We start from the raw sequence: 24,311 nt of genomic DNA on the forward strand, positions 1-24,311 counted from the left end.
CCTTCCTTCCTTCCTTCCTTCCTTCCTTCCTTCCTTCCTCCCTCCCTCCTTTCTTTCTTTCTTTCTTTCTTTCTTTCTTTCTTTCTTTCTTTCTTTCTTTCTTTCTTTCTTTCTTTCTTTCTTTCTTTCTTCACCACCCACTGTCAAGAATAACATAATTTATTAATAGTGGCATGATAAGAGATGGGTCTATCATGTCTGCCTCTTACATGGAAAGGGCAGCTCCTCCATTTTCTAGCTTTGTCCTCAATAGGCACACCCCCATTGAACCCATGCTCAGTAACACAGGGATAATAATAACTGCATTACTTACTTGACAATGATCAAACAAGATGACATAAAAAGCTTAGCAAAAAAGTGCTATGTGTTTTATATTGCTATATATCCATTGCTATGTATATAAACATCGTTACATGCTATGTATTAATTATCAGATTTTAAAGTTACAACTATTTTGTCAGCATCTTTTTTTAATTGCATGAGATTATATGGTAGGTAAGAGATTAGAATAGAATTGTTTAGAAAGAGAATAGGTTTTAGAGTAAGAGGCCTTGGGTTCAAATGTCAACTTTTGATGCTTTCTACTTGTGACTCTGAGTAAATCACTTAACCTCCTTAGGTCTCAGTTTCCCTTTCTGTAATTGAAAGTGCCAGACTAGATGGTCTCTAAAGTCCCTTATGGATTGAGATCTATTATCCTAAATTAAACAGAAATGATTTACCTTTATCTCTTTAGATAAATGGAGAAAGGAAGGAAGGGGTGAGGGAAAAGATTGAAGGAGATTATTTAAGTTGGAAGTTGGAATGGTGACATCATTCTTATTTATGAGTTAATAGCAGCATAGTGCAGCCAGGAACCAGATTACAAACAAAATAAAAAACAAAGAGGATTCCAAGTTAATAAACAACCCTGGAAACTTTAGTGTTACTAATCAGTGAGTTCATGGTCAAAGTAGAGAATCATTCTAATGTCAGCTTTGTTTAGAGAGAGAGAGCTTTATTTCATATAAACAACACCGATACTGGGATTCTAAAATTCACAGAGCATCACAGTGGAGATTTTCTGGGGCTGGGATTACATACAGAATTTTTATCTCACAAACTTAATTTAAGGTGCAGTCAGTCTATGCCCAACATTTATTTCCTTTTCATGTTTCTTTGGCACATTTCCAGAATTTCTTAAATACAAAAGTGTTGGTTGAAATGGACTAATACTGCAGAAACTTGATTATTTTGGACAACAGTTTAAGTTCAGTTTTATGCTAAGCATTATTTACAAGTGGAGCTTCCTTATGCTTCAGAAGAATGATGATCAGTAGAGCTGGACAGCTCCCCAGGGGAGATTAATGAGGTTCAAAAAATGGAAGAGCTTCCCCTGAGGTATTGCATACAGACACTGGACATTATGGAGCTCCTTCTCTGTGGAAATCCATCACAGGCACAGTCCTTTTCTGGCCTGCATCATTTGTTTACTCAGTCCAGGACATTTAGTAAAATATAGCTTGGCTGATGCAGCTTGACTGTCTCATTTAGTCCTGGATGGACGCAAAAAGACAAAGATGGCAGGGCACTGGAATCTAAGAAAAAAGAAAGTTAAAAACCTATCTAGCCTGTCTATGGGTGGTTCTGTAGTATATTGTCTTCAACAGAGCAGAGATGAGGGGATTTTCCTCTAGCACAGGGGTGGGCAACCTTTTTGGCCGTGAGAGCCATAAACGCCTCATTTTTTAACATGTAATTTTGTGAGAGCTGTACAGTGCTCACAGTGCGCTCCTGTAACAGCGCCTGAAAAAAAATTGACTTTATGGCTCCTGCAGAAAGAGCCATATCTGGCCCTCAAAAGAGCCAGATAGGCTGAAGAGTCATACGTTGCCGACCCCTGCTCTAGCAGCTAAGTTGTGGAAGTCCTAAAGTATTGTCTAGGCCACCTGTGGTCATCATCATTACCTCCATCTGTAATGGGGCTCATATATAGAGATGATACGGCAAGAGCCAAACTGACTTCTCCTTTCTATGCCCCTGATGGAGAAGTGCTCATACGCTTCCCAAGCTTACTAAAAAGTTGGCTTTGTAATTGCTTTTGAAGACAAGGGAAATATTTATTTCACATTGACAGTTCAATTCTGCCCTCTGGCAACTCTAAGAAAAAAATAAATACTTATATATAATAGACCTCTATAATAAACATGGTGATGGTGGTAGGGTTAATAGTTCCTAGATTTTCAATACAGTACTTTTAAAACATAAACAAAATCCTCCTCCAATCTTAAATGTTTATTGCAGGACTCTGCTGGTCTATTTTCTTTCCAAAGTAGTTTGCTTAAGACAAGTGCAAAATGGAAAGTTTGGCACATTATCCAGTGGACTATTTGAATCCAGTGTAATCTGCCCCCCCCCCAAAAAAAAAATATGTTGAGCAAAAGAAAACATATCAAAGGAGAGTTCAAATAAAGTCCTGGGCTCAGAATGGCAGAAGAGTTTAAAAAAAAGTGAAAAATTGAACTATGCCTGAGGAAGCCAAACAATTTTTGCTCTGTTTCATTGCTGAGATCCCAACAGTCACTTCCAAATTTCATCAGTGATAATTTTTTAAAAATACAGATAATTCAAATTCTTTCTTAAGCAATCTTCTACCCTTCTCCCTCTCTACCCCTTTTTCCTCTTTGGAGCAAGGGCTGAACATCCAATGTAGAAAATAATCTGGAGGTCTGGGTATCAAATCAAAAGCACTCAGGTTGGATAATTGCTTTTCCCCCCTTTTAATTATGTTGTGATTTGCTGAGAGATCCCTCTTGTGGTGATGTCCTGAAATGTTCCCAGCCCAGGGAATGGAAGAAGGGGCTCTAGAACTGTGATGTCTGAGTAAATGAGATAGTGTCAGATTTGTCTATGGCAAAGCCTCCATTGACATATGATTTCTTGGTCTCTGCATCTTCACTATCAAGTATTGTGGATTCCAAGGCAAAGGGGTTCACAATGTTGACTTCGGATGTGGAGTCCATCTGCTCCAGCTCTTTTTTAGAAAGCTTCTCTACGATTCCTGTTCCGTATGCATCACCAAGGACATTCACCATGGTCCTGAACCGGTCCCTAGAAGAGAGAACATTTGGGTCAGGCAGAATTGGTTTATTTGTTTATCTCAGGTTGAAGGATGTGAAAGGCCACTGTTCTATTCAGTTTCCAATTAAGCTAGAAAATCAGAGAATTTCAGAGTTGGAATAGATTTCAATGGGCATTTTGTTTTAACTTATACCTGAAAAAGTATCCTTTCTACAAAATACCTGATAAAGAGTCAACTAATCTTTGAAGACCATTAATGAGAGGAACACTTCATCTCCAAAAGCAAGCCAATTCACTTTGGGGCAATTTCTCATTGTTCAACTGAAACTCTTCTTTCCAAAGTTACTAATGATCTCTTAATTGCCAAGGCTAATGGCCTTTTCTCAGTTCTCATTTTTCTTTATGTCTCTTAAGCATTTGAAATTGATGATCACCTCCTGGTTACTCTTTCCTTTCTGGATTTTATGATACTACTCTTTTAGTCCTCCTCTTGTCTTTCTGATCACTTCTTTCTCATTTTGGCTGACTCATCATTCATATCATGCCCCCTAACTCTAGGTATGTCCCCAAGATACACTTCCATGGGCTTCTTCCTCTTCTCTTTCTATTCCCTCAATTTTGTTGTTCAGTCATTTCAGTTATGTCTAACTCTTCATGACCCCATTGGAATTTTCTTGGCAAAGATACTGGAGTGGTTTGCCATTTCCTTCTCCAATTCATTTTACAGATGAGGAAACTGAGGCAAATAGGGTTAAATGACTTGCCCATGAGCCTCCTAACTAGTAAATGTCTGAGGCCAGATTTGAATGAAGGAAGATGAATCTTTCTGGCTCCAGGCCCAACATTCTATCCACAGTACCATTTAACAGTCCCTATTTTCCATAACTATACATATATACCCGGGTCCCTCCCTCCCAAGTTCTATGAGGGGAGGGCCTGTTTCACTTTCTCCCCCTTTATATCCTCATCCCCTGGGGCCATGCACATCTTGGTATTTAGCAAATATTTGTTGATTGCTTAGATCTGAAGCATATGGGTAGACTTGGAAATTCAGGATTAGACCAATAGACTTAGTGGCTGAAACACCCTGAAGCCAGAGCTTCTCAGCAAAGCTAAGATTAGAGTTAGGTAACTGCCTATTCTAAAAAGGATACTTTTCAATACTTAAAAAAACAAATGCACACTTAAAAAAACCCCTTTAGAATTAATACTGTGTATTGGTTCCAAGGCAAAAGAGTGGTAAGGGCTAGGCAATGGGGGTCAAGTGAATTGCCCAGGATCATACAGCTAGGAAGTGTATGAGGCCAGATTTGAACCTAGGACTTCTTGTCTCTAGGCCTGGCTCTCAATCCACTGAGCCACTCAGCTTCCCCCTTAAAAAAATTTTTTTTGTACACAATTTTAATGCTAGAATACTCACACTTCTGCAGGGTTCATTTTTGTTTTTCAATTGTTTCAGTTTTGTCCAACTCTTTCTGACCCCATTTGGGGTTTTCATGGCAAAGATACTGGAGTATTTTGACATTTCCTTCACCAGGATGAGGAAACTGAGGCAAACAGGGTGAAGTGATTTGCCTGTGGTTACATAGCTAGTAAATGTCTGAGACCAGATTTGAACTCAGAAAGATGAGTATTCTTAATTCTAAGCCCAGTGTTCTATCCACCTAGCTGTCTACATAGGGCAGTGATGGTGAAATTTTTAGATTCTGAGTGCCCAAACTGCAACCCTGACACTGTATGTGAGCTCCTGCCTTACCCCAGATAGGGGACAGAGGAAGCACTCCCACTGGGCTGCCGAGAAGAGGGGCAGGTGATGGGAGAAATGTCCTCAGGTGAGTGTGGAGGTGGGGAAGGGTACAACCCCCTCTGGCATGCTCTGGCATGTGTGCCATAGGGTTGCAAACATAGACATAGGTTTTACCCTTTTACAGGTGAGAACATGGAGGCTTGAAGAGATAAACTGCCTTGCCTATGCTCATATTGAATTCATATGTGTCCTAATATTGGCTCCAAGCTCAGACCCCAAACCCTACTTGATGTATACAAACACATTGTCCTGGCTCTGCTTCCTAATCCATATCCACCCCAAAAATGAAAAAAAAAAAAAACAACCCAGTAGGTCAATTCTAGCTTTTATACACTTATACCCAGATATCTTAAAGGCTTTCTACTGCATCATAGTGTCCAATATCAAAACAGATACATGTAGGCTGGTACTTAAAATACTGATTAATAAACAGATATTATGAGCCTACTGGGCAGCTCTAGGTGGCAAAGTGGATAGCGCGCCAAACCTGGAGTCAGAAAGACTCATCTTTCTGAATTCAAATCTATTCTCAGACATTATGTGGCTCTGTGACCCTGGGTAAGTAACTTAACTCTGTTTACCTTCATTCTTCATATGTAAAATGAGCTAGAGAATGAAAATAGCAAATCACTACAATATCTTGCTAGGAAAACCCCAAATTGAGTCACCAAGTTGAACACAACTGAAACAATTGAACAATGAGTTTACTATGCTCTAAGCCTTGGGGATACAAATACAAATATGAAATACCTTAAAGAATTTTATTCTGCTGGGGAAAATAACTTAATACATATAAGTAAATACAAAATACATTAAAAGTAAATACAAGGAATTTTATTTGTGGGGAACAGGGAAGCACTAGAAATTGGAAGACTGAAAGGCCTCTTCTCAGAAGTGCCTGAGCCCTGAAGGAAACTAGGAATTCTAGGAAGTACAGGCAAGGAAGGAGTATATTCCAGGAATGGAGCAAAGCTTGTGCAAAGGGATGAAGACGGAGATGGAAAACCATGCATGAGGAATAGCAAATAGACCAGTTTGACTGAAGAACAGAGTATGTGAAGGGGAGTAAGACGTAATAAACCTGAGAAGGCAGGCTAGATCTAGATTGTGATGGGCTTTAGATGCCAAAGAGAAGAATTTATATTTGATTGAGAGGCAAGAGGGAGCCTCTGGAACTTTTCAAGTAGGATGGTAACAAGATGAAAAATATGGTGGAGGAATACCACTTGGGCATCTTTCTGGTGACTACTAATATAGTCCACAAAATTTGAAAAATCCTAAACCGTGTGAGTGGAGAGAAGGGCATGGATGGGAGAAATGTTTTCAAAGTAGAATAGACAAGGCTTGGCATTTGTCTCTTAGAGGAAACAGGAGGTTCTGGGGTTTTCACAGAATCAGAGTCTTGAGTAGGAAGAGAAGTCATAGGCCATCCAAGCCAATCTGGATCTGAACAAGACTCATCAGTACAACATATCTAACGAGTGGAAAACCTCTAGTGAAGAGGAACCCACCACATCATGGGGAAGGCCATTCTATAGTACTATTCAGACTCTTAGGATATTTCCCCTGACACCAAGCCTAAAATAACTCTTTGTAATTTCTTTCTCTTGTTGCTGACTCTGTTCTCTGAGGGGTGGGCAGGAGAAGAAGAGGCAGAACAAGTCTAATTTCTCTTCTGTATGCCAAGCTTTAAATATTTGAAGACAGCTATCATGCCCTGTCTAAGTTTTCTCTTTTCCAAGTTAAATATACCTAGTTCCATTCAAGGAATTTGAATCCTCAGTGACAAGGCTTGAGGCTTCAGAGAAAAGTTTACTGTCAAGAGCTGGACAAAGCCCCATTCTTATGAAAACTGCAGGTAGAATGAATTAGCGTGTGCTCACAAATACTGTATTTATGCCCAGTCTAGACTGTGCCAACACTGGATATAGAGCTCATTGTTATTGTTAGTGACTGACTGATTCTCCTTTAGGTCAGTTGGCAGATTTCTGTTCAGCTGTCTCAGAAATGAATGATATATAATGAGAGGTTAAGTAGGTTCTGAAATCAGGCCTGGGTTCAAATCCTGCCTCTGACTTTTATTGTCATTCATGTTGCTTTGAGCAAATCATTGAAATTCCCTAGACTTGAGATTTCTCATCTGAAGAATGATCAGTCCACAATTAATGTTAAATCGAGTCAAAAAGCATTTATTAAGCTCTTCCTATGTGACGGGCACTGTATTAAGTTCTGGGAATACAGACACAAGTAGAAAGAAAAATAGTTCTTGCCCTTAAAGAGATTATATTCTGATAAGAAAAGACAGCACCTAAAACCTAATGGCCTGAGCAGGCTCTTCCAGCTCATTTTACAGACAAGGAAACTTGGGCAAACAGGTTAAGTGACTTGCCCAGAGTAAGACAGGAAGTATCTTAGGCCAGATTTGAACTCAAGATAATGAGTCTTCCTGATTCCAAGCCTAGTGCCCTATCCACTGTGCCACCTACCTACCTTACTTATAGAATATTACAAAACACAGCCCTTCCCTGGGGTGACCTGACTAGTTATAACTTAAACCCTGAATTCCCAAAGAGGTAGAATCAGGACTGGTACAATGATTTGTATTGTAATAGCCTCATAAGAGAGTCCATCTTCCTACTGACTTATTGAGAGTCCCAGGGATTCTTGGGAGGATGTATTTGAAGAAGCAGCAGTTGTTTGGTCATGGAAAGCAAGCTAGATGTAGAAGGCAGGAACCCTGGGTTTGAGTCCTGCCTCTGCTGTACAATTTGTGATCATGTGGAAGGTCCTTCCCTTTTCAAGGACTTGGTGTCCTCTTCTATAAAATGAAGGAATTGAACTACATGACCTTGTAAGTGTCCAATGTTACGAGGCAGGAAGAATACTGCATTTGTAATCAGAAGATCTGGGTTTGGATCCCATCTCTGCTCCGTGGCACCTGTGATGACCTCTAGGTAAATAATTTCTCTTTCATGCACCACAGTTTCCTCATCAATAAACTGAGGGAGTTGGACTAGATGGTTCCTTCAAGCTGTAAATGCTACGATTCCTCATGCTTTAAAATTTTATGATTAATAGGCCTGTTAAAGCCTGGACTTAGGTTGGAAGCAGATAGACATGGGACAATAGATAGTCATTAATCTCACTACTATCTGTCTTTTTGTTCCCTGCCCAACATCTAACCTTGGGCATGACTGTATCACAGAAGATGATCACGATACTACTGACTTATAAAAATCAGCAATTGTCTTTATGATGAGTTAATTTTTAAGCACCTTATCATGTGGCCTTGATCAGAAAGAAATTAAGATAACAGCAGAGGGCTCCACGGACCATCTTTTTTTTTTTTTTTTTTAAACCCTTATTTTCTGTCTTAGAATCAATGAACGCTAAGTATTGGTTCCAAGGCATAAGAATAGTACAGGTTAGGCAATCAGGGTTAAGTGACTTGTCCAGGAAAGCGTCTGGCTAGAAAAGTGTCTGAGACTAGATTTGAACCTAGGACCTCCCATCTCTAGGCTTGGCTCTCTGTTTACTGAGCCATCTAGCCATCCTTGAAATCACCTTGAAAGAGAATGATCCTAGGCTTGTTTGGGAAAACTTGTCCTCTTCTCCCCCACCCCCTACCCCCCATTAAGGACAATGATTTCAAGTCAGACAGGGACAACTCACAAAAGCCAGTCGACAGCAATGATGAGGGTGACGTCTTCGGCTGGCAAGCCAACGGCACTCAGTACAATGACCATCGTCACCAGTCCTGCCTGGGGCACACCTGCAGCTCCAATGCTGGCAGCTGTTGCTGTGACACTGTGACCAAAACATATATACAAGAAAAGGAATCAGAAATGTAATCTTCCTTATAAGACCTGTCTTACACCTGACTGTCATTACAACTTCTTTTCCAAATCAAACCGAGGAAAGTTGAGGAATACTAACTGTGTGTGTGACTCTGTAGGGAGACAGAAAGAAGGATTAAATTCAGCCTCTACCTTCAAGGAGCTTATGATCAAGCAGGAAAAATAAGGCAAGTGGCAGGAATACTTATAGTACAGGGAAAATATAGTTATCAAAGGGAGATGGGGTTTTAAGGAGAAGGAAATAATATGTGTGATATGGTCAGAGAAAACTTCATGGCTTTTACCTTTCATCTAGCCAAAATTAGCCTCTTTACAACTTCTGTTCATTGCTTCTCTAGAACAATGTGGGACAAGTCAGATTCCTTTTCTAGCTGACCTGAAGACAGCCATCAGATCTCCCTTAAGTATTCTCTTCTCTAATGTCGATATGACCAATTAGGTCCTTTGACATTCTTGTCAGTTACTGAGTCAATGAACAAGGATTGATTAAGCATCTAGTGTGTGCCAGGCACTGGGATTAAGCAGAGGCGATACAAAGAAAGCCAAAAGTCCTTGCTCACAGTGTAAGTGGTGAAGTGGATGAGCGTTAGAACCAGAGTCAGGGAGACCTGGGTTCAAATCTGACCACAAGATACTAGCCATTTGAACCTGGGTCAGTCACTTAATTGCTATCTGCCTCAGTTTCCTTATTTGTAAAATAGGGATAATAATACCACTTACCCCTTAAGGGAAGATTGAGTGAGGTAATATTTGGAAGATGCACTGCAAACCTTAAAATACTATATTTATGCCAGTTATTATTACTAATATATTATTATTATTATTATATCTTATTAGATCTAGCCCCTTATTCTAGCCTGAAGAAATCTTTTTTGGACTCTGACTCTGTTATTCCACGTGTAAATTATCCCTCTTGGTGTTGTCTGGGAATGTGACAAGTACACCTTTGATAAAAATGTTAAGTAGCACAGGAATAAAGGCATCAACCCATTCATACTCTCCTCTTTTAAACAGTGTCTTATATATCATGGAGCCTTCTAGGTGGCCTCTTCTACATCACACTTGACACCCCAGCCATATTCTCTGGTTGACTTCTCCACACTAACCTCCCCTTATGATAATCAAATTAATACTGCCATTACTCTAGGAAAGGGTATGCCATACTATTCCAGTTTAACTGTACTAACATCCCTGTACTTTCCAAACCACTCCTATATGGATTAATACTCCTGTTGGAAGGTAAGCTTCTCAAGGGCAGGGAGCTCTGTATATATTCTTAATGCTTAACACAAAGCTGGATATGTAGCAAGTACTCAATAAAAGCTTTTTCATTCATTCATTAATTCCGCTAGTTCTGAATCCACTCATATCTTCCCATCTTGTTCATGAAATGAGAGGCCATCAAATGCTTGGCTGGGGACTCAGAAAACCCTATCTACAGCATTTCCCCAGTTTACCATACCGACTATTTTTTTCTAGATATCTGACTAGAAAGAGAAAAGATGAGAGCCTGAGTGGGTAGTAAGGTTATGAATAAGGCTATTTTAGGGATAAAGGAGGCCTAGATATGTAATTGAGAAAAAATAAAATATGATTAAAAAAGAAAAGAGACCTGGGCATGTAGTTGGAGGAAAAGAAAATATTATTTAAAAAGAAAGAGAGGAAGAAAAGGAAAAAGAAAGAGAAGGGAAGAGAAAGAAGGAAAGAAAGAGAAAGAGTGAGAAGGAAAGAGAAAAAGAGAGAAAGAAAGGAAGAAAGAAGTGAAGGAAGAAAGGAAAGAAGGATGAAAGAGAAGAATGAGAAAGAGAGAAGGAAAAAGAAAGAAAGAAAGAGAGAGAGAAAGAGAAAGAAAGAAAGAAAAAGAAAGAAATAAAGAAAGAAAAAATCTGGGCATGTGGTTGGAGGAAAAATAAAATATTAAAAAAGAAAGAGTCCTGGGCATGTCTAAGAGTGAAGAAGCCAGTCAAGTGAAAAAGAATGAATACTAATGTGGGAACTTGCTTTTGGTTGTGCCTAGAGATTCCTAAATCTGAGGCAAATAATTGAGTCCTCTAAACTAACCCACCCCTTCAGACCACAGACTTTGCACACATCAAATGACTTGGCTTTTGACACTTTTCCAAAAAGCCACTCTCAGGTAAAGTCTTTTCCTCTTGTGAACGTTCAGAAGCACGGTGCGATGGAAAAAGAATGCAGCTAGGAACCCTAGTTTTGAACCCTGGCTCTTATATCAGGCTATGTAACCAAGGACTAATCATTTAACTCCTTGAACCCCATTTCATTTGTAAAGTGGGCGAGACAGATATTTAATTTATCTACCTCACATAGCTTTAGTGGAGAAAGTATGAACCTTAAAAAGGTTTTTTGTCCCATTATTATTGTCCCACTAAGGCACTTCCAACACACAAATCTATACTAGGAGTTACAAAATTTTGAGAGTCCTGCCAACACTGCAACACTTGGTCAAATATCTCAGGCACAGCCAAACTCTGGGCTATGGTTTGTCCCAATTTCAACACATCTTCCTTCTTCCTGGCAGGTATGTGACTTATACTAAGCCCACACCAGTACTGTTTTGCCAAAGTGGGGGTGGTTTTGTGGCCACAATTGCATTTAGATCTCCTCAGCTTACCAGGAAGAAGTCATGATGTTTCAAGAATTAACCAACAATTTTCTGCAGACTGAGGTTGGGTGTGGAACTGGGAAAGTACATGAAGTCAAGGATGATTCTGACTTTGGCCTCAGCCCTGCCTCACCAAAGTTCAGACATGCCACTTCCTTTGGCCTGGGACTCAACAACTTTAAGCCTTTGGGTGGGAAAAAGTGATTTCTGATGCTTCTGTGCAATTTACCTTTGACTCAGAGGTGTTTTGTTTTTCAGAGAAGAAAATAAAACTTTTCAGAGGGCCCTTTTCACATCCTTAGATCCCCTTTTTAAGAATGGGGGCATTCAGGGATCTGGAATTTAATTCTAGTTGATAAACATTTATTTATGTATGGATAAGGAGTCCTTAGATATCTAAAGAATGCTGTGCATTGGTAGAGATGCAGAGATCATGGATCTTATCACTGATTTAGATGCAATTCTAGATAATGTTCTTGGAAAGAATTTATAGTTATTTCACAATACCAAGGCACACAGAGATTTTTCTGGAGGTTCAAGCCCTGTGATGTCATGGAGTTTGTGCCTCCATGAGGGCCTTAACCATCCAATGGTCTCATAGTTACCTTAGGATCATTGATTTAGAGCTGGAATGGTGGGAAAGGGGAAGGAAAGAAAGAAAGAAGAAAGGAAGGAAGAGATAAAGGAGAGAAGGAAGGATATAAATACTTATTAAGTCTCTGCTCTGTGCCCAAGCACTATGCTAAGCACTTTACAAATATTCTCATTTTATCCTCAAAATAACCCAGGATAGTAGGTGCTATTATAATCTGCATTAAACAGTTGAAGAAACAGAGGCAGGCAGAGGTTAACTGACTTGCCTACTGTCATACAGTAAGTGTCTCAGGTCAGATTTTAATTCAGATCCTTTTGATTGTAAGCCCAGCATATAATCCTCTGTGCATAGTGATCTTAGAAGCCATCTAGTTAACGCCCCTTACTTTATAGAAGAGAAAACTAAGGCTCAGAGAAGTTAAATTACTCCCCCAAAGTGACACAGTTAATGGCAAAGGCAAGATTTGAACTCAGCCATTCTTGACTCCACTACACCACTTAGCTGCCTTAAGAAAAGGGATGACAGTGTATCCTGAAGGGAAAGGTGAATAAATTAAATTCAGGAAACATTTTTTAAGCACCTACTACATTCAAGGTATGCAAAATAAGATTCTATAAAGAGGTCAAGGAGCTCTTGGGTGTAGCCAGCAATGATTTTTTTAAAAAACAATTACCGTGGGTCTCACATTATTATTGGGTCAGAGCCATTAGCTGAAGGTGGCTTAAGTCTATGGCTAGACTATAATGAATATATGCATCTTGACTCTTTGGAGCCTAGGCACAAGGACTACTCTAGTTCTGAGAATAAAAAATTAGAGGCACCTAAAAAAGGCAGAACTAAGGTAAGGAAGGAACACCTAGAATGAAAGGGACAAATGTTCAGAAATGGATATTTTACTTATCCACCTTATGGAAAACTAGATTTGGAATTAGTATTTAGGTTCAAGTCCTGCCACAAAAGTCATATGATCATCTCTAAGGCCTCAGCTTTCTCATCTAGAAATTGGAAACCAACAGTTCATTTTTAACTCAGTCCTAAACCAAGATGGCTGGGAAGGGGAAAGAGAAGTTAGACTTGGTTTTAGATCCAGAAGTTCAAGTCTATAGAGCATGCTCGGGAAGCGTTTGGTCTAATATTGGTAGGACATTGTAATGAAACTTTTAGATCAGCTCCACTTTGAACCCAATCTCTTTTCAGTTCAGAATAGAAGATATCTTTGAATCAAACTGGCTGAGGTCTCGAGTTTCAGAGTTCCATTATATATAGCTTTGCTTATTCTTAGGGATGAGTGGGAACCATAAAGAGTAGAAGATAAAAGTTCAAAATCTTTAACTGGAGAATAACCAACATCCTGATCTATTTCACTGGTACTTTATAGGGAGTAATAGTGATGGCATTCACATGACACCTTGACCCCACCTAATGGTGATTATTTGTCCAATGTCCAGATCCAGGTCATTGAGTTGTGCAATGAACACAGCAGCAACTGCTTCATAGAGGGCAGTTCCATCCATGTTGATTGTTGCACCAACAGGCAAAACAAATCTGGTGATTCTCTTGTCCACTTGGTTCTTTTCTTCTGCACAGCGAAAGGTGACAGGTAGTGTTGCTGAGCTGAACAATTAAGAGGAAAACCAATCCTTAGTTATGGAAAGTCAGCTCTGTATTTCTTGTCTATTAAGGCTTTTTGATTTTAGAAGGGTAACCTTAAAGATCATAAATCTACCCTTCAGTAATTCTAGGAGACAAAATGCAGAGTGCTAATTATACCTCCCATAAATACAATAAAACTCTTAAAAATGGTCTCATACTAAGAAAGGGGAAAAACATTTAGTGGAAGAGGAAATATATTCTGAGACAGAGACACCAAGAATATTACTTGTTTCTCAACCTGAAGATTTTCTCTAAAACTACAGCATTTTGTGTCTACCATTACAAAATGCAGGAAGGGACAGCTAGGCAAAGACAAGATTCACAGAGTCCCTTTGCACGCATTTGTTACCAATAAAAGAAAATATCTTCATTTACCTGGAAGAGATCATGAGGGCTGTGAGTAGAGCCTGTGCCATCCCCAGTGCAAACCGGAAAGGGTTCTTTCGTACAATTAACAAGTATATGAGTGGGAGGATTACAATGGAATGTATGGCAAGCCTGCAAATAAAGAGAGACAATTTTATAGATAATAATGTTGGTGGGAGGGGTACCCACTTTTACTGGGATAATAGAAACATCAAAGCATTAAAATGTTTTGAATATGTTATATGTGTATATCCCTATGCATATGTATAGGTATAAATGTATATGTATTTTTATCTAACAAAACCTATGATTTTTTCCCTGTGGGAATCTCTTGGTGTATAAAACTCCTCCCACTAATGCAGCTCAATAACTTATCTATAATATATTCTTTGGTTGGGGAACACTTAGAGGTTAACTGATTTTCCCAAGGTCACAAATGTGGTATGCATCAAAGAGAGATTTTGAACCCAAGTCATCTTGAGTCCGAGGAAGCTTGGTGGTGTAGTCGACAGAGTTATGGACCTGGTGTCAGGAAGACTCATCTTTCTGGGTTTAAATCTGGCCTCAGATTCTTAGTAGCTATATGACTCTAGGCAAATCAAGTAACTCTGTTCACCTCAGTGTCCTCATCAAAAAGTAAGCTAGAGAGGAGATTGGTAAGTCACCCCAGTATCTTGGCCAAGAAAACCCCCGAAAAGGTCACAAAACGTGGATACTACTGAACAACAAACATCTTGATTCTAAGGCATTTATCAAAGTACAACTATATCCTTATGTCTATATAGAAACTTTATACCTTTAAAAAACAAAAACCTACCTTACCTTCTGTCTTAGAATCAATCTGAAGTATTGGTTCCAAAGCAGAAGAGGAGTAAGAGCTAGGCAATTAGGGTAAAGTGACTTGCCCAGGGTCAAGTCATATCTAATCAATAGGAAATATCTGAGGCCAGATTTGAACCCAAGATCTCCCATCTCCAGGCTTGGCTCTCTATCCATTGAGTCACCTTGCTGCCCCTGAAACTTTATATTTAAATAAATATTTTCCATGCCTTATCTCATTTGATCATTGCATCAACTTTGTAGATATAGTAGGTCCTTCCCCCTCCTTTCCCATTTCAAGGATGAGAAAATTTAGGTGTGGAGGTTAAATGACTTCCCCAAGGTCATATGGCTGACTAAGCTCTGATCTCCTGCTTGCTTTTTCTTCCATCCCAAACTGACAGGTAGGCAGACACAGTCATAATGGCCTGAGGAGGACTACAGACTGACAGAATTCATTTCTTTTAAAGTGTCACATTTTGAGACTTTTCTTTCCGTCCCCTCTCTAGTCCTTTCCAAAGAAAGTGTCCACATTTCAGCTAGAATACTGGAATGACACAATCTAGGTAATGCACACAGAAGAGACTGGGAAAAAATAATAAAATGACATATGTAGATTGAAGCAATCAAATAAATCCTTTTAGATTAAATGATTTGTCCATGGTCAAATGGGCAGCGAGGTGGTGTAGTAGATAGAGTGTTGGGCCTGGTGTCAGTAAGACTCATTTTTCTGAGTTCAAATCCAGTCTCAAACACTTCCTGGCTATGTGGCCCTATACAAATCATTTTACCCTGTTTGCCTCAGTTTCCTGATCTGTAAAATGAGTTGGAGAAGGAAATGGCAAACTACTCCAGTTTCTCTGTCAAGAATATCCCCAGTGGGGTCATGAAGAGTCAGACACAACCGAAAGCAACTGAACAACAACGATGCCTTTCACTCAGAGTCTTACTTGTTTGGAACATAGATATATAGGGGGGAAATGAACTTTTTTTGGTTCAAGGAATTTGTGGCTCAACTATGTGCCCCAAAGAGAGGAGCTCTGGCTTAAGAATGAGGACACAGGCTCAGATAGGCTCTTGATGTATAGGGATAGGGATTGGAATTGGACCTATGATTTTACTCACAGAGATTAGAGGTTAGGAACCTCTCTCTACCAATTTGCAATGTATAGTCTTAGAAATTGCCTAGAGTGGTGAAATGTTTAAGTGACTTGTCCCAGGCCAGCAGGTGCCAAAGGAGGGACTCAAACTCAGGTCTTCCTGGATCTGAGGCCAGCTCCCCTACACCTTACTGCCTCTCTTGTAGTGTGACCTTTGGGTCCATCATTTAATCATTCTGAGCCTTAGTCACCTCTTCTTCACAATGGCGGTATTAACCTCAGTGGTTTATTGTGGGAATAACAATTTTGTCAACCATAAAGACTCTAGATTGTGAAAGAAAGAGAAAAAAAAAAAGAAAAAAAATGAATGTGAGGTAGACTTATTAGCATGGCAGGTGTCATAGCCCAAAGGCTATTATAGCCCTCAGAAACAGAACTAGGTCCTCAAAGGCATTTGGATAAGCCAAGAGATGCCGGGAGTGAGAGGGAGATGAGTATTTCTATGTAATATCCTTAGAACCCTACAGGATGTTCTCTGAGAATGATTTCTGAGCAACCAGGAGGCTGTGAGCAATATAGTCTGGTACAATTCGTTCTTCCAAAACCAGCAATTAGCACAGTGTAATCCATTCCCAATATAGCAATTAAAGAGCAGATCCAGAACCTGCTTATCTTATCTTAGGACTCTCTCTTTATAAATAACCAGAAAGACTGATTAAAAAAAATTCATACAATCTAGAGCTGGATAGGCTCTATGAAATCATCTAGTCTAAGATTCTCATCTGACAGGTGAGGAAACTGAGGCCTAGAGCTATTGTCATAGATTTATAATTGGAAGAGATCTTCAGGGCCATCTGGTAACTTTGTTTTACAGATGAAGAAAGAGAGGCCAAGAGAAATGTGAAGTGACTTCCACCAAGTCTCCCAAGATCATGCCTGGACCCAGGCTCTGTGATTCTACTTTTTTTTAACCTTTACCTTCTGCCTTAGAATTAGTACTGTGTATTGTTTCTAAGGCAGAAAAGCAGTATGGGGGGTAGGCAATGGGGGTTAAGTGACTTGCTTAGGGTCACGTAGGTAGGAAGTATCTGAGGTGTCTCCAGGTCTGGCTCTCTGTCCACTGAGCCACCTAGCCAAGCCCCTGGTCCTGTGATTCTAAATCCAGTGTGCTCTCTCTTGCTATGCCATTTGGACTTGTCAGTGATCACACAGGCAGTAAACAGCAGTGGTAAGATCCAAGCCAGGTCCTCCAACTCCAGATTAAGAACTCCTCCCACAGTACCACTTGCCAGAAGCACCCCAGAGGCAATATTTCCCAACCCCACCCTGCCCTACCCCTATACAAAGACTGACATACCCACTGAGAACTGTGGCCATGTACAACCCCAGTTTGCGAAATATTTCCCAGTCTTCGACTTCGATGATCTTCCCAGCAATCAGAAACAAGATGCCCAGTGGCATGTACCTAGAATGTGAATGCCACAGAAAGAGGAAAAGAAATTATCTCTGATGAAACTTTAAAAAATGATCACATTCTGCGGCAGAACAGTAGATATTCGATTTAGGCTAGTCAGCAGAGAGAGGACTAGATGATTTCTAAGGTCTCTTTCCTGTCCCAGAGGGCAGAGGACTCATGATCACCAGTTCATCAATTGGTATCTGGAAGGGTCCTCAGTGAGCCCCCGGACCAAATCTTTCCCTTTACAACAAACAGAGGCCAAAGAGGACTGAAGTAACTTGCTTAAGGTTAAGCTAGAATTTGAGTTCAAGTCCTCTGACATCCTTTCTTACTCCTTCTTCCAGTGAGGTTAGGATGGGATAGTTGGTTCTTCACATTCACAGACTGTACCTGACCAGGTATCTCAAAGATGAATATATATTTTTATTTTAAAATGATTTTCCATGGTACATGATTCATATTGTCTCACTCCTTCTTCTTTCCCTCCTCCTGGAACTGACAAACAATTCTACTGGGTTATACATGCATTATCACTTGATATCTATTTTCATAGTTTTCATTTTTGTAGTAACCTTTTAAAATCAAAAGCCTAAATCATATACCCATATAAACAAGTGATAAATCATATGTTTTTCTTCTGCATTACAGATGAGTATTCTTGATGACAAGAGGAACTGGGCAAGGAAGGCAGGAAGGAAATAAACATTTTTTAAAGCTCCTACTATATGCCAATTACTTTACAAAATATTATGATTTGGTCCTTAAAGCATCCCTGGGAGACAGGTACTAGATCCCCATTTTACAGATGAGGAAACTGAGCAGATAGAGGAGGGTAAGAGTCATAGAGCTAGTAAGTATCTGAGGCTGGATTGGAACTCAAGCCTTCCTGCCTCTAAACATAGCACTTTAGCCAATGTGATGCCTATCTGCATCTAATGTAGAATGATGGCCCACAAACATTTGATATGACTTTAAGTGTTCAAAGTTGTGTTAGATATTGGGGACACACAGATGAAAAAATGCTAGAGGCTCTGCCTTTGGAGAGCTTAAAGTCTAATGATGTGTGTGTGTGGCTAAGTAAGCTAAATATGGGCACAGTGGAATGTGATTACTTCATTTATATTGTATATATCTCATATATACCCAGTTATTTGGGGAGCAGGTGGTACAGTGGATAGAGTACTGGGTCCAGAGTAACTTAACTAATTTACTTAACCCTGTTTACCTCAGTTTCCTCATTTGTAAAATGAGGTAATTACCTAGAGATGGTAAAGGCAAACCATTCTAATATCTTTGCCATGAAAACCCCAAATGGAGTCATGAAGAGTTGGATGTGACTGAAAAATGACTTTACAATAACAAACCCAATTATTTGCATGCAGTATCCTCCATTAGAGTGTAAAGTCCTAATGGACAGTGACCATTTTGCCTTTCTTTTTTATTTCTAGAGATTAATACTATGTCTGCCACATAGAAAGCACTTAATATGCTTGTTGGGTGACCTACCAAAGGAGCAAAGGCATGCTTGGGCACATGCTCCAGAGATATTACTTTTACCTGATCCTGGGGGGTGGGTGGGAGGGATCAGAGTCAAATATTCACAAGTTCATTTTCATCAGTAGAGAGAAAGGATGCCCTTGGGAGGTCCATATATAGAGAAGCATATTTGCTTTGGGTAGTCCTATCATAGAAATAATTTAATTGACATTTTACTCCCTGTATCACCATGTACATGGATTTCACACCAACAGGGACTGTGGGCACTAACAGAATATGTGATCTGAGTAAGATGCGCCCAGAAGTCCGGCTTAGAAGGGAGTTTGGAGATCATCTTGCCCAGTATGTCTCATTTGAAAGATGAGGAAACTGAGGACCGTAACAAAATTCACACTTCAGGTTCTGTATGGTGAGGCAGCAGGTCTTTGGATGGAAGAAAGATGAGCAAAGAAAGGGAAGTGGAGGGCTGAGACAGCAATCTAGCTAATTAACACAGGAAAGCTGTTGTTGCATTACCTGGCTAAAAAGGAATACAAGACAGCTGATGCTCACTTTAGTAAGCAAGGATACTTTGCCTTGGTGGAGGCTGGATCCTTTCTTTAAACATAGCACCTGTCTCCCAGGATTACTGTAAGGACAAATGTTAATATTGTGTAAAATGCTTGGCATAGAGTAGGTGCTTTAAAATTGTTTATTTCCTTTCTGCCTTCCTTGCCCAGTTTCCCTTCTTATCAGGAGTATTCATCTGGTTGCTAGAATCATGGGTCCTTGGAGTATAGAGGAAAATGGGTGACAACTGGAGAAAGATTTGGAGGTTTCTTGCAAATTACATTTATGTTGTATGTGATATTTGCTACCAGGCTGCCAGCCAAAAGGAGTTTCAGATGTCTGATACCAAGAGATTCTGTGAATGAAAAGTGAAAACTCAAGTGTTCCTCTTACATCTTTTGGGAGCCCGAGACCCCAGGAAAAGGAGCAATCTTTCTAACTTCTACCTATCAGCAAAAACGTTTGAAAGTCATGTACTAGCTTCTAGGTCCTTGAATGGAGCAAGGCCCTACTTCTTATGGATACAGAACTCAGAAAGGAAACTATTCAGAATCACTGCATGTGAGCTTTCTGAAACAAAAGGATTTAACCTCTTCCTCTACCACTATCAGAAGACAGAGCAAGACTACTACAATTGTTAGGTAATTAAAGTATGTGCTTCACTTTGCCAAATCATCTTCACTCCCCTCTTGCACCCTTATTTTTGCCAATTGAAAAAGAGTCATCCTCTGCCATTTCTCCCCTTACAGATGAATAATTCAATGGCTTTTCTATATGAAAAACTACATTATTGGCTCTGTCACTGTCCAGATGCTGGTTTGTATAACTCTTCCAAACATTCCAATAGTAGAATGGGCTTCTCAGGAGGACAGAAGGTACCCTTTAATTGAAGGCCTTCAATATAAGGCTGTATGACCCCTGGTTGGATGTGTGATGGAAGAGATTTGGGCTAAATGGCACTGAGATCTACTCCAACTCTGGGATTCTGGGATTTAATGGTGGGATGAATGACATGGCAGATACAGAGAAGAAGTGGTCCTTTTGGAGTAAATCAAGTTAATAACATTTTGGAATAGTTTTGAATCATTTCCTAAAAATTTCTACCTCATGCACAAATTCTGATCCTAATTTCATGCTCTGCTTAAGGAAGTCAGGAGTCAAATAAAATGCCAGGTTTTCATGGCAGAACCTTAAAACAGAGTAGAAGAGTAACTTCATACTCCTGTGGTCTTGTCATAAAATGTTAAGAGTTGGACAGTCCAAGTTAAAAGGTTGGGTTGCCCATATCCCTCCCTGTGCTTAAGCCCTCCCCCCAATGCTTCATCACAGCATAGAAGTGACTCAAGTCTTGGTTTTAAGGCTATACCTGTAGGGCACCAAAAAAATGCATAGAAAAGATTCAAATGTGGGACCCAGAAATGGAAGATATGTTTGAGGACTGGCCTAAAAGAATTTCATCACCACAAGGGTGGCCACCAGGGCAGGAATTTTTTTCTTCAAATTCAAATGAAGGAATCATGGACTAAGGGAAACATGGAAAGAGTTGGGATTTATATTATTAAGGGATGGTTGCCAGTATTGTGGGTCCTTGGAGTATAGAGGCATGTAGAAAGCTTTATTATTGGAGAGAAAAATAAATCTCTTTCTTCAAAATTGTTTTTGGGGAGAATAACAAAAGCCAGACAAAAATTAATCAGAGCCCTCTTACCACATAATGATCTGAACAATTTGCATGGTAGCATCATTGAGTGCGTTGAAGAAGTCCACCAGAACTTGGCCCTTTTCTCCCATTTTTCCAATAACGATTCCAAACACAAGGCAAAAGACAATCAGGCCCAGGACATTTATGCCATCCGAGTACATGCCCACTATTTTGTATTCTTTTGTTTTGTTCTATGGAGCAAAACCAAGAAAATATCAGTGGATGATAACAGTACAGCTGATTTGCATAATCTCTAACATGAAATGATATTGCCTTCTTTAAGAAAAATCTCAATGTGAATCAGCTCACTCATTCATTCAGCATGGATGATATTATTAATAATAGTAACATTTATGTGGAATTGTAATATTTCCAAAGCACTGTCATACATTATTTCAATTTGGTCCTCACGAACAACCTTGGTAGACAAGTGCTATTATGCTACAGATGAGGAAAAGGAGACAGAGAGGTTAAATGACTTGCTCAGGATCACACAATAAGTGTCTGAGGCAGGATTTGAACTCAGATCTCCCTGAGTCCCAGGTCCAGAGCTCTATACTAGGTGAGGGTCACCGAATTGTCTTGAATTATGTCACAAAAGTTCAACTGTTGAAATTCACAAGCAACAAAATTCTAAAGTCTATAATATATAGATAACCAAATTTTCATGAAGCAATAAGAGATGGAACTGTATACTATAATGGACAGTGCTATCATGGAAGACAATACCAAAAGAGAGTGGAACTCAAGTCAAATACAATGAGAGATATTAGTTCCAAGTGATTGGGGGAATGAGGGAGGGAAAGGAATAAGCATTTATATAGAGTCTGCTATGAACCAGGAACCATGCTAAGGACTTTTTACAGATGTCTTATTTGATTGGTGTTGGAACATACCTTCATTCTCTTGTAGAATGATGGTGACCTCTAGATGTAGAATGTTACATACACAGCCAGCTGTGGTGTTGTATCAAATACTTTCCTATCCATTTGGTTTAACTTTAATTTAATTTTTGTTGTAAGAGAGGGAGATATGGGAGTTATCGTTGAGAGATCATTGGGAAATAATTAAGGTAGAGAAGATGCATGAATTACAACTCTAGAGTTGTAGGAGACTTAGAGTCATCTAATCTAACCTACTCATTTTACAGAAGAGGTCAGAAGAGCTTCTTCCAAATCCAGCATTATCTATAACTGACATTATGTAAGGTACACTTATAATACTCTGGATGTCTAAAGGAAGTAAAGTAGTTTCTGGGTCCCTGACTTTAGAGTTATAGAGTAGCTACGATACTGGGATGATCTGGCTCACTTTAAAAATCTATGTTTCTTCAGTATTTTACAGTTTATAAAGCACTTTCTCACCAATTTGTTGAAGAGTTTGTATAGGATGTATACAGGTTATCTCTGTTTTATAGTAGAGAAAATTGATTCTCAGGGTAAGTGACTTGCCCAGGGTCACACTAAATGTTGGAGCCAGCCCTGGAATTCAAGACTCCTTAAATCAAGAGTGATAATGAATAAAGAACCTTCCTATCTCCTAGTTTCTCCATGGTTCTATACTAGTAAAAGGCAATAAAACATGAAAAGAACAGTACTTCTGGAATGGCAGTCACCATGACAGCTGTTACAGATTCTCCTGTGGTGTTCGTCTCTGCTTCCTTCAACTCCTCACGTTTGGTTTTGTACTATGAATTGGAGGGAAAAAAAGATTTTAAGGAATTTGGCTAATGTGAACAAATGAAATTCTAGCCATAAGAATAAATAAAAATGGCAGTTCTCATTGAGCAAACAAGTGATAGACCCATCCAAGAAAACCTGCCGGAGCCAAGGTGATTATGATAATCATAATCTTTTATTATGCTTAGATTTCTTTAGTTTTTTAAGGTTTACAAAGCATTCACAATAAGCCTATGAGAGAGATAACTACCTCCATTTTACAAAGGTGGAAACTGAGGTACAGCTGGCAAAGTCAGGTTGGAAAGTATGGAAACACAGAAACATTAAAACTGAGATACTCTCTGAAGTCATTTCTGATTTTCATTGTTTCAAAGATTTATCCAATAGATATTTTGACAACTGGAGGAAAGGGCTAAAACCATGGAATCCCACAACCACCATTCAAAAACGTTCTCCCTTCCAAAATTTCAAAGACAAAATTAGGAACAAATATATGGTACAATATAAAGATGGAGGTTTAAATTCTAGTTTTAATATTTTATTTAATAGACTGAGCCCTAATAATTTTTGTTAACTATTTTTTAAACCTGAAAAAAATGGCCATATGATTTACACTTCCATGATGGTCTATGTATATTGTCAATGGAGATAAACAAATGACACAGTTATGTGAGTTTTCTATGGTCAATGGAGTTTCTGTTCTCAGAGTCAGACTTCATAGAATCAAAGAACTGTAGCACTGAAAATGGCCTCACTGGTCATGACTCTGAATGAGAAACCTCCTCACAATATCATCATCCCTGATGATTGATCATCTAGCCTTCATCTGAAGGCTTTTGGGATTAGGAAACTCAATACTCTCTCATTCTACTTCTGAATAATTCTAGTTTTTAGGAAGGATTTTTGTTTGTAAATATTAACCCACCCTCTGTCTCTTTCTAAATTCCACTTGTGGCTTTCTTAGTGGCCAAGAAGAGTAAGTTGTCTCTTACTTGGGACAATCTAAATACTCAATGGCCATGGACATGTCCCCTCTTCCCCCTTCCCAATCATTTTCTCCAGGCTAAGCTACCCTCGCTCTTCCAGTTCCTTTACTATCCTGGTCACCCTTCATTTAAAAAGCCCTGTGTTTCAGGCAGTCTGTGGCACATTGCACGTAGGTGAAAGAAGGACCCAAGGAGCAATTGCATTAGGCATAAAGCTTTACTGTAACTGAACGGGGCACACACGAGTAAATTCACAAATGATCACTGTGCTGAAGAGCCACGGTTCCCTGCTCCAGAGGTCAGCACGAAGCCATTTCATTAGTGAACATAGAATGTTCTGTTCACTTAATCTATGCAAACGAATGCAGCAGTATGTGATGGGCTCAGCTGTAAAAATGCAAAAATAAACAAGAGAACAAGGCTCGGAATATATGGGGTGAGTGGACTGTTCAAACAGTTTCCCAGAGAAAAGCTCAGCTCTGCTAAATGAGTGCGCTGAGTGCTTGCACTGAGTAAGACACTGTTAAGACTCAATCACTGGAAGAAAAGGAGGATAGGA

At 39.4% G+C, this 24,311-nt stretch overlaps 1 protein-coding gene across 1 annotated transcript in view; it reads right to left on the reverse strand.

The window, feature by feature from the left end:
* Positions 1–2,410: 2,410 nt before the first annotated feature.
* The window catches only part of SLC1A1 (solute carrier family 1 member 1), a 98,242-nt gene continuing 76,341 nt past the window's right edge, over positions 2,411–24,311 (reverse strand). Inside the window, exons 6-12 of the mRNA XM_044656707.1 lie at positions 22,685–22,774; positions 21,094–21,278; positions 17,238–17,345; positions 13,971–14,093; positions 13,362–13,556; positions 8,540–8,674; positions 2,411–3,090 (exon numbers count right to left, since the gene is read on the reverse strand). Coding sequence (XP_044512642.1) covers positions 2,844–3,090; positions 8,540–8,674; positions 13,362–13,556; positions 13,971–14,093; positions 17,238–17,345; positions 21,094–21,278; positions 22,685–22,774 — 1,083 coding nt within the window. The 3' untranslated portion in view covers positions 2,411–2,843. The remainder of the gene's footprint in view (positions 3,091–8,539; positions 8,675–13,361; positions 13,557–13,970; positions 14,094–17,237; positions 17,346–21,093; positions 21,279–22,684; positions 22,775–24,311) is intronic.

Source organism: Gracilinanus agilis, chromosome 1 (genome assembly GCF_016433145.1).
Source record: "Gracilinanus agilis isolate LMUSP501 chromosome 1, AgileGrace, whole genome shotgun sequence".
NCBI classification, from domain to species: Eukaryota; Metazoa; Chordata; class Mammalia; order Didelphimorphia; family Didelphidae; genus Gracilinanus; species Gracilinanus agilis.